This window comes from Atta colombica, unplaced genomic scaffold (genome assembly GCF_001594045.1).
Source record: "Atta colombica isolate Treedump-2 unplaced genomic scaffold, Acol1.0 scaffold121, whole genome shotgun sequence".
Taxonomy (NCBI): domain Eukaryota; kingdom Metazoa; phylum Arthropoda; class Insecta; order Hymenoptera; family Formicidae; genus Atta; species Atta colombica.
The window spans coordinates 900,163-911,136 of NW_017259208.1; the positions used below are offsets into that span (position 1 = coordinate 900,163).

General features: G+C 30.5%; 3 protein-coding genes across 4 annotated transcripts in view; 2 read left to right on the forward strand and 1 right to left on the reverse strand.

Moving 5' to 3' along the window:
* The window catches only part of LOC108694658 (ATP-dependent helicase brm), a 32,915-nt gene extending 26,483 nt beyond the window's left edge, over positions 1-6,432 (reverse strand). For both annotated transcript variants that reach the window (XM_018204267.1, XM_018204266.1), the window contains exons 1-2: positions 6,286-6,432; positions 5,081-5,399 (exon numbers count right to left, since the gene is read on the reverse strand). In XM_018204267.1, coding sequence (XP_018059756.1) covers positions 5,081-5,356 — 276 coding nt within the window. In that variant the 5' untranslated portion in view covers positions 5,357-5,399; positions 6,286-6,432. The remainder of the gene's footprint in view (positions 1-5,080; positions 5,400-6,285) is intronic.
* Positions 378-4,131, forward strand: LOC108694660 (inositol monophosphatase 1-like). Its single transcript, XM_018204269.1, has 6 exons — positions 378-603; positions 2,370-2,503; positions 2,706-2,968; positions 3,345-3,450; positions 3,564-3,715; positions 3,868-4,131. Exons 1-6 carry the CDS (start codon positions 535-537, stop codon positions 3,987-3,989), a joined length of 846 nt encoding a protein of 281 aa, XP_018059758.1. The 5' UTR covers positions 378-534; the 3' UTR covers positions 3,990-4,131.
* A 654-nt stretch (positions 6,433-7,086) lies between the features above and the next one.
* Positions 7,087-8,693, forward strand: LOC108694663. The gene is made up of 4 exons (XM_018204271.1): positions 7,087-7,385; positions 7,749-7,966; positions 8,105-8,263; positions 8,370-8,693. Exons 1-4 carry the CDS (start codon positions 7,292-7,294, stop codon positions 8,430-8,432), a joined length of 534 nt encoding a protein of 177 aa, XP_018059760.1. The 5' UTR covers positions 7,087-7,291; the 3' UTR covers positions 8,433-8,693.
* Positions 8,694-10,974: the final 2,281 nt, after the last annotated feature.

The window sequence follows — 10,974 nt, forward strand, 5'->3', positions numbered from 1 at the left end:
TATTCTATAATTATGCTCGTAATTAAAAACATATATAAAAGAAGTGATTTGATGATTTGTTTTCCTCCACTATGTTTATCTAATGATCGCTACGAACGAGTAGGGTTTAAAGTTTAAAGCAATCCCCGCAAGGAAAATCCATAAACTAGGATGTGTCACTTAATTGACAATAGAACCTACTGACGAATGCAAGGAAAAAAATACCGCGGTGTTCACGGAAAGTACGTAAAACCTTGATGAGGATATAGACCTCAGACTCGCATGTGCGTAATCAACTACCTTTCAGTCTACGCTCTGACGTCATATCGCGGACGGAAATAAAACTTTCGCGATCATCGGCTATAAGATAAGTTTCGGTCGTTCCTACCTTTCATTCGTGCATCTGATCTGGTACGTTGACAGTCGGAGTAGTCTCACGCATATATCAGTCAGTCAGCGCCACCGAAAAGACGAGTGCAGTTTACGAAACAGCTGTGTGCAGATTGTGATCATTTTTCATTCACATACTAGAGGGACAGAAACGATTGGAGGAAGATGTGCGAGCTAAATAATTTTGATGAATACTACAGAATCGCTGAAGAATTGGTCTTGTATGCAGGAAAGGTATGTTATTATTAAAAAAAAATATGATAAGTGACAAGTACTCACATTTCGAGATAATGCGATATCTAGATAGATGCTTATAGATAGCTGCCAAGTCATGCGAGATATTATAAGATTGATTCAGTTTGGTTAATATTTGTTTAGTAAACAAATATAAAATTTCAATGCAAATAAGATAATTGAATTCAAACACTGTGTTTGAGAGCTTCAGTAATTACATACTAGACGTAATTTTTTCTGTTATAAATTTTCTGATTTATGAAATTATATTAACTATTAACTACTATTACATTGTGTAACAAAAATAATTTTTTCTTCACATATAAATAATCAAATATAAATAATAAAAAGAATCAAATTATCAAACATTGTGTTTGAGAGTAATATTATGTATTAGATGTAATTTTTTCAGTTATAAATTTTCTGATTTATAAAAATTATATTATTTGCCATTATTACATCATGTAAAAAAAAAATAATTTTTTCTTCATATACTCGTGTGTCGGTTAAAAAATTTTATATAAACGACTATATGAACAACCTAACTTCAATTGTATCTCAATATCATATAACATGCATTATACATCAGCAAATGTTCAATAAATAACATTTTTACATTTTTAAAGCTATTAACTATGTACTTAAGTATATTGCTATATGTGACAATTTTATAATGACTTCAATTATTTTGCTTATATTTCATCGCAATGCCAACATTAGTTTTTAACTTTGCATTGGTAGACCTGTACAAATATATTCAAATATTTTTATTTTGTTATATGATGCAGAGCACATAAATATCTCCAGAAGTATAATAATTAAAATTATTTATTATTTAGAAAACCGACAGAGTGTATTTCGCAAATGCAGAATTGGTTTACTCGTAAACTCTTGATTATTTTTGAAGATATGAAAAAGAAATCGAGATTGTGAAACATGAGCTATAATTAATGTTTTTATATAGAAGGATTCTCCGTTCGTCAAATAGCAAAGAAAATGCAGATGCCAAGTCAATAGTTCAAGATATCAACAAATATTTTCGCGAGACGAATGTTAATTTTAGTAATGTAAAAAAACTTTTAATCAACAGTATACGAAAAAATCAAAATATTATTTAAAGATAAAATCTATTTAGATGTGCATTCCATAATATCAAGTTGTGTTTTTATGCGCCTTTAAAATTTTTAAAGAAGATTTTCAGCCACAATACAAGATAAAATTAGACAATTATCAGAAAATCGTGTATCTCCATGAAATTGGTAGCTAAATTTAAAAATAAAATTAAAGATTGAAATAGAAAAAAATGATAAATGATAAAAAGATATATTTTTAGTCAGAATCTAAATTTTTTTTAATGCAATTATCTTTTTCATTAACATTCATAAAAAACGTAGAAAAGCCGAAAGAAGAAGAAATGTGAATGAGTTTCAATTAAAAAAATATTTTTTTCTATTATATTTCTTTGCTCCAATTGCTTTAATTTTCATATCATTTCCGATTCAGTAACTAATTTTATATAGAAATGCATGATTTTTAGACAAAATTTAAAGCTAAATTATAAAGACATATAAAAAAAATTAGAAAAAATGATAACAAATTATGGTATTATTGCTAAAGAAAACCAAATTCCAAATTAACTGTCATAAAAAAATTCGGTTGTAGGATGTTCGTAAATAATAGTTAATAATTTTCACTAATAAAAAAAAGCGATTTTGAATAAAAGAATTTACACAAAATATATTGAAAAAGAATTTCACTTTTTATAGATAATAGAAGATGGAATCAATAGCAGAAAGAATATCAAAAGTAAGGGAATTGATTGGGACCTTGTTACAGAATACGATCGCAAAATAGAGGATAAATTAATAAAACAATTGTTGATACAGTTTCCATCACACAAGTAAGTTACAATTTTCTAAATTCTGAAGTGATCTCACTCTAAAAAGTAAAAATTAAATCAATCTTGAAAAAGAGTGGCTCAATTTTCAATCTTAAGAGTGAGATTTCACTTTTTAGAGTGACAATTTATTCTAAACGTTTTAGAGAGTGTGATTAATGATTAACTACTAACAACAAGTCAATAATGAGATTTAATCTTTCAGGTTTATTGGAGAAGAAACAGCAGCAAAGGAAGGCTGCCTACCTCAACTAACCAATGATCCTACGTGGATAATAGACCCGATAGATGGTACTACCAACTTTGTACACCGTTTTCCACATACATGCATCTCCTTAGCGTTATTAGTAAACAAAAAAGTGGAAATTGGGATAATATACAATCCTCTTATGGGACAATTCTTTTCGGCGAGGAGACACTGTGGTGCCTTTCTTAATGGAAAATCCATAAAAACTTCTGACATGAGAGGTAAGTTCACACTTAAAATATGTTCATATTCGAATCACGCACACAATAGCATGATTCATGAAGCATGTAATACCATAGACACACATCAATCTAATTTATTACACGTGTTACTATATCATGGCCTTGCTAAAAATGAGTGTAAGAAATTCATTATTTTACGGTCTAGTGGAAGGTTATCCAATATCCATTAAAATCGCAGACTGAGCAATTTTAATAGACATCAAAGTTAATGTTGTGTCCTTCATAAAGCAATTACTTTAAAACGTGGTTTAGCTACAATCTGTCTGTTTGCTTTATCCATCCAAATAATTACTTCACATGTAAGAAATACTTAAAAAAATTAATATATATAATTATATATGTCTATTCTTTCCAGACATATCTCAATCATTAGTGGCAATGGAACCATGGCTCGCAAAAGATCCTCAGTATTTAGCTAGTGTATATAGTAGAATGCACGCTTTAGTACAAGGAACTCATGGGTAATATATTTTTTTAAGATATTTTAAAATATTCTTTAAGATATTTTAAACGTGTAATAATGTATATATCAATTAATTCAAAAACTATTAATAATAAATTGCTTCTCTTTCAGAATAAGATCACTGGGTACAGCAGCGCTCACGTTGTGCTATGTAGCAATGGGAGCTGTGGAGGCATATCATATTGAAGGTATCGATGCTTGGGATGTTGCAGCAGGGAAATTAATAATCGAAGAAGCAGGTGGAGTTGTGATAGATACCGATGGTAAATATGACTTTTGTCATTAACACTTAATCTTACATTATTATTCCAGTAATTTATTTTTCCAGTTTTTAGTCCAGCTTCGACACTCTCAATAAATCTTATTTTATTATATCAAAAAAATTCTGTTAATATAAAAAAATTATCATTTATAGGGGGAGAACTAGATTTAATGACTCCGAAGGTTATAGCGGCATGCAATCAGCAAATTGCACAACAACTTGTAGATCTCATTAAGAAAGCTGATTGCGAGATACTTCACAAAAATTTAAATTAATTATGCTGATATTATATTCAGTGCTCATTAAATGTCATATTATATAACAACGCATATGTATGCAGACTTAAAAACACAGTATTACTAAACGTGACTTAAGACTGCATTAGCTTTACAAAAGATTGTATTTTTAGGACTGATGTAGCTCATACTTTTCTCTGCACTGATAGTTACTATATATTTCAATAATTATATTAAAATTAATAATAATGTTCACAATTATTAATAATAAATAAATATTGTATTTGTAAATCGACTTTCAATTTTTAATGCAATCAATGCCATAATAAAAAGATTTTTCTCCCATCTTATAATCTGTATCCATACATACATAACTATTACAAATAATAATAGAGAATTCAGTTGCACAACACTAAATTAATGTACATTAAAAAAAAACTGCTTTATATAAAATATCTAAATACAATGATATAATATAATAAATTTTGATAATGAAATAATACATATTCATTCTGTTAAATAATGTGATAAAATTATTGAACATTTAAATATTTATATATTTCTGTTGACTACATAGAATTTTGCATCTTTCGTCAGCAGACTTTATGATCTTTGAACTTCAGTATAGATTTTTATATTGTTTCAGACTGTATAAAAATCTAAAAAAAAATTCTTGTGAAAACTTTAATAATGAGCTTTTATTATCATAAAAGTTCGATTATGTTATTTATTTACATATTTAAATTTATCTACTAGACTTCACAAATGAAATATCGACTGTATCGTACCTTCAAAATCCTATCTGACCAATAAAGAGTTAAAATATTTATATGCTTTTATATTTAACTTTTCTTGCATAGTAATTTTTAACATGCATTAATTTAGTGTAATGCAAGTCATCAAATTCTGTTATAAGTCTAATTCTACTAAAGTCTGATTTTGCATTTTCTGATTAATTTGCGGTTAGGCTTAACCTGATGTTTATCCAATGAGATTCATCTATGACGTATCATGATTAAAGCTCACAATAAAATATGAAGTAAAATTTAATCACAAGTTAACCGAATAATGAAAAATTGGGCTTAAGAAAAGAGCATAGATATAGTTATCACAATATATAGTAATCATACCTGTGGACCCATATTAGGTGGCATTTGCTGTGGATGGGGTGGATAACTCTGCTGTTGGGGTGGTGGTTGTTGTGGTGGTTGCGACATGGGTGGTCCACCTGGTGGTATGGGTGGACCACCTTGATAACCCTGTGTTGGACTATGAGGATGATGCTGCGGCGGTCCCATTGGACTACCTTGTGCATTAGATGGGGATGGTGCCTGTTGTGGAGGTCCCATGGGACTAGGTGCTTGTGGTGGTGGCATAGGCGAAGATTGTGGCGAAGGACTCGCCATATTATTATGTTCAAAAGATTCCAGTTTATCTGAGGCTTACTTCCTGAAAATATTACAACAAAATGCAAATGTAAGAACCAATTCTAAATTCTTTCTTGGCTATTTACTTCAAAAATTTCTATTATTTCTTTTACTTCAAAGAATTTGGAGAATAGATTAGTGCATAATAAAATAGCTGTTATACATATACACACACATACACACACACCTACCCACACCCATCCACCTACCCACCTACCTACACACACACACACACACACACACACATACACACACACACACACACACACACACACATACACACACATACACACATACATACATACACACACACTAAATTAGCAAAGTTAAATATAAATCCATATACATATTGTAAACAATTAAATATCCAAGAATGATATTGTTACTGTTATTATTTAACAAATATTATTTCATTGTCAAAGTTGATTATATTATGCCACTGCATTTAGATGCATAAAACAATCTTTAATATGCACTAATCCATTCCACTGTAGCACAAGTCACTATTAATTAAGTGCGTAAAGTGCAATTCAAATATTTCAAATAGATGCACTTAAATGAGATAATCTCTCATTTAAAAAATACCAACTCAAGAGAATTCAAGAGTTTTGTATCCGAGAGGCTTACAACAGAACATATTCTACCTCTCTCTTTCCCTCTACCTATCTCTTTCTCATCTCTCGATGCCGAAGGCGGAACTGTATTAAATTCGAAAAGAGCAAGCAGGATAACGCAACGCGCTCGAGAACACTGTGCCGATCACTCGTCCAATTCATCTCATAGCAAAATATGATTTCATAATTAGAAACGAAGCCAGAAGGTAAACCGGAGCTGACGAAGCGCGGTGTTCTCTACGGTGCACGTAGCCCCGTTGCCAACGGTGCCGCCCATCTCAAGGTTCTACGTACCGTTCCGGGCTCCACGTTATCACAACGGACACCCTGGAATCATTTCCGCGTATGTCACTGTACGCGTGCACTTTTTATCAGAGATACGAGAACACACGAAATCTACGCTGTGCCGAACGACTCCGAGAAACGCACGCTGTCGGCCATATTTCCACTCTCTCGCCGAGTCGCCGTAGCGGCAGCGTTGAGATTCGCCAGCCAATCGGCACAATCGCCGAACATGGCGATCGCAACGCTTCCGCAGCGCACCGCAGCGAGTGAAGTGAGTCGAGAAATGCGTTCGCACGAATAAACGCGAATAGTGCGAACCAAGTATTGGGTTGTCCAGAAAATTCGTACCGACTAACCTATATAATTTAATAAATATATACTAAAATTTAAATCTTCTGCGTTTCAAAATCAACACGAACTTTCCGGACAACCAATATTAACATATTAATGAAAAATGGAATATTCTTCAATAAAAATATCCGTCGCGATACATGTATATTTTCGTAAATGGATTTCGAGCAAAACAGCGTTGAATAACCGACAAATTAATTTTCTTTACGAATATAAAAAACGATAAATCGATCGATAGTTAAATTCAATAATCCCGGGAAAAATGATTCATATAATAATTATATTTAATTACAAAATTAAATAAAATTATATATATGTAAAATTGACATAATTTATATACAATTATATATAATTAAATATTATATGTCCATATATATAACATTTTTTCTCGGGATCGTAATATTCGTAATAAAAGTGCAGTTATTGAAACATGGCATGGCTTATCGAGCTGTGCTATAGACAATACGTATTTGTGCATCCTCAAAACATTCCAACGAAAAATGATTCATCGATTTTTTATATTGATTTGATACTGAATTGATAATTTCACATCAATTTGACATCAACGTCGGTCATTTCTTACTGAGATCCGTTCAAATTTAAAGTCCAAGACTAGAAAGTGTAGAAACTATAAAGGTTTTAGAACGCACTCCAGAACAACAAAATGGCTCTAACCAGAGAGTCTGGTAGGGTGTCAATTCAATTGTTGAAAAACAAAGCATGTTTGTACACTGCAGTGAGATGTTCTTCCGACAAACGTAAGTAACTATGCATGTCCTTTTCAATTTGTTTCTCATCATATTTTATATAAATAAAGTGCTGCTCCACCAAGTACTGTGACGAGGTTAGGATTGCTGTTATTATATAATTAAATTATTATTAAATTAAAATTATTATTATTACTATATTATTATGTTATTATTATTATATTGTTATTATTATTATTATTAAATTGTTTATTATTATTAAATTGTTGTTTCATATTCAGTGAAATACACAGTGAAATCTAGCATACAGATGCATTGGAAAAATATATAAAACATGTTGAATATTAATAGATTTATCTTGTAATAATTATTATATATATAGCAAGGATGAAACTGATCAGTGTTTGTCATCAGCGTTTCCATGGAACTACCTCTGGCAGCCAAAAAAATATTCAGAAAAGGAACATGACAAGATTGCTGAGAAATATAATTTGCATCCTAAGGAATATGAAATTAATCTTCCTGAAAAATGCCTTGGCGACTATCCGAAATTACCCATGATAGGACCAGCTGCTAAAGATCCATACTATCCATATGACATACCGATATTTAGGAAAAATTATCATGAAACAGTGAGTTTATGTATATAAAAAATTTCTGAAATTTATTTATCATGTTCTTATATATATATGTATACATATATATATATATATGTATACATATATATATATATATGTATACATATATAATCTTTTGTTTCCTCCTTTTAGCTACACGCTAATTTTGAAATTATGGGTGAAGATCGTTTCAGCTATGGCTATAAGTACAGAATTAATCCATATGTGGGATCTGCAATATGGCTTGCAACTATAATTATTTTAGCTGGAATCACTTATTTGATAAATCCTTATCCGACTGTTCAAATAAGGGTTAGTACTCCAAAGCATTTTTTATATCAATGACTACATTCAGCAGAGAAAACTAATCAGTGATTGGTTTAATTAGATATTTTAATACTCTAACAATATATTTCAGATGGAGAAACAGTTTCCCAAGAAGGGTGCAGTACATTATTCATTTGAACCAGCAGATTCGTGAAAATAGGACGAGTAGCCTCGAGTAAATATAATAGATATACATATGAAAAACAGCAGTATAATGTATAAATACATATGAGTCGTAATATATACATATATATGGATAGTATTTTTATTACAACACATATGTCTTTGTTGCGTTACATATTTCTGCAAAAATTTTTTGTCACTTGTAACTTTAGTTTCTCTCTCTTGTCTTTCTCTATTGTATTATAATCTTTAAATTGTATTTTATGAAAAAGCAATAAATTGCTAATTGATACTTTATCATGATTAAATAATTCGTTGTCTATATATATATATATACAACTCTTAATCCTAATTTCATAATATTTAATAAAATATAAAGAACTGCTGATATTTTCTAATAAAGCATATTTGCAACTAAAAATTGCATTTAAAATTTAATTGATGAAATGATATTTAAAAGATTTAAACATTTTTTAAATTCAGTTTCTTCCATTAAGAGAATACTTTAAAATGAAATATCCTATTATTACTATTAAGCTATTATTTTTCATAAATGTTACATAGATAGGCATCACACATATACACAATTATAAATATTTGGATCTTCAGTACACTGATTTCTCTTTGTTTGCTTTTATTAAGATAAGCAAGAACGCACTTAGCTATAAAACTGCAAAAGTACCATCGACTAACACATTTTTATTTCATTTCTTCGTACATTCATTATAAAGAAAGCAATAACATTTGATCCAAAACTCTTTACGCACACAAAACGTCCGTAATATAAAGGAAAGAGGAAAATATATATCTGTGTAAGATATACAAGTTTCGCGAAGTGACAGTAATTGCGTCGACATGGAAAGATCGTCCGAATACAAATTGTATCCTTCGTATCTGTGACGTACACGTCGCGGTATATGGACCGTACTAAAAATACAGATAGAAAAATATGACGATAGGCTACGGAATAAAGTTATACATATGATGAAAACGCGTGTGAGCATGATGTATATTTCATCCGTGTGTTTCTGTTGAAACTTGCCACGGCTATATTGTTACAGTCAAGAGGGACGTCGTGGTGACACTTAGTAATATCACGTACTTATTTGATATGCTTAATCAATTGTTCGCTTTTGTTTTTTTTTCTCGACAATTGTATATACTTCGTTATGGTGCAGTTTCGTAAATCCTTACGAATGATACATATATATTCCATAAAATATTGAATGGTGTCTCCGTCGTCACATATTCATCTTCCTCTCGACACGTTTAAACGGTCTAAAAAGTACGCCCTGTATGCTTCTGAGAGATATACGAATATTGAATATACGTGTTATCACGAATATATAAGATTCAACGCCGTCAATTAGAGAAAGCGATCGAGGAGAACGTGTCTCGATCGGATCCCTTCTTGCATCGCGATATATGATGTACATTTTAATAAATTCCAAGAGTTGCAATCCCATTGTCGCCTGCGAAGTAGCTGTATTCATACACCGAGCCGAAGGGAATTACCTGTTAAATGCAACGAGATATTGCTTATATTCAAAATGTGAGCGCTTGAAACATCGATTTTATTATATCGCTATACTTTCTCTTTCATTTCTCTTTTTACGTTCCGACTGAATTGCTAATTTCTTTATTGACTATTGTTCCACGGAGACGTCCGGATACTGGACGCAAACTTAGATTTGTATCCTACACATTGAATTGTATGCGCACCTTGAAAAGCCACTTCTTTCAGATTATAATTAACTTTATACTTTTAATTAAAACATCTCTCAACGCAGTTAACAATCGTGATTATTTGAAATGCACGTAATTTGTTTCCTCTGCACTCTGCGTGTATGTTTGTTTTTTACAGGATGTTTTAGAAATAAGTGACAAAATTTTAAGAGCATATTCTATTTATAGTAAGAACGAGAAAAAGATCATATATATGTATGAATGAGTTGGAAAACATTTTTTTATAAAAATATAAATTTTAATATTTTTTTTTAAATTCTTCTTCACTGTCATTTTAGGTCTTTCTGATATTGATGACCTTTAAAAAAAATTGTCCCGATTGCCCATCAAAGAGCTAGGTTTAAGAACTCTTTTATTTTAAATTTCCCTGTTCACAGCGACATCCTGGGAAACAATAATCAGAGTGATTTCCTGTTGCCTTCTCTGCTTTCCAAATTATTAATAAATTATAAATACTTTTTGTTTACGGCAAAAATTGGCAAAAATACTTTGTCAAAAATTGCTAGAAACTTTCTTTCGCAATAATACGTTTCATTCAAAATATTAAAAAATTTTAAATTTTATCACAAAAAGCGCGATATAATTTTTGAGAATTTCCACTGCAGAGAGAGTAACTAGAGCATCGAGTTTTAAAATGTTCTTATAAATAAAAATCCAAAGAGTTTAAATCGGGATAACGTGCAAACCATGCAATGATCCCCATTTATCAATCCAATTGGTATAATTATTATCAAAATTCTACTATAAATAAAAAACATATTTGGACAGGAAGCATTCTTAATTCTTAATGTTTATATGATTTTTTTATTCTTATGATAAAAATGATA

Excerpts from the sequence above, each read along its gene's own strand:
- LOC108694663 (XM_018204271.1), top strand. The coding sequence starts at position 7,292 with ATGGCTCTAACCAGAGAGTCTGGTAGGGTGTCAATTCAATTGTTGAAA. Across the intron at positions 7,386-7,748 it reads GAGATGTTCTTCCGACAAAC|CGTTTCCATGGAACTACCTC; the intron begins GTAAGTAACTAT and ends GTTTGTCATCAG. Across the intron at positions 8,264-8,369 it reads ATCCGACTGTTCAAATAAGG|ATGGAGAAACAGTTTCCCAA; the intron begins GTTAGTACTCCA and ends AATATATTTCAG.
- LOC108694660 (XM_018204269.1), top strand. The coding sequence starts at position 535 with ATGTGCGAGCTAAATAATTTTGATGAATACTACAGAATCGCTGAAGAA. Across the intron at positions 2,504-2,705 it reads ATACAGTTTCCATCACACAA|GTTTATTGGAGAAGAAACAG; the intron begins GTAAGTTACAAT and ends TTAATCTTTCAG. Across the intron at positions 3,716-3,867 it reads AGTTGTGATAGATACCGATG|GGGGAGAACTAGATTTAATG; the intron begins GTAAATATGACT and ends TATCATTTATAG.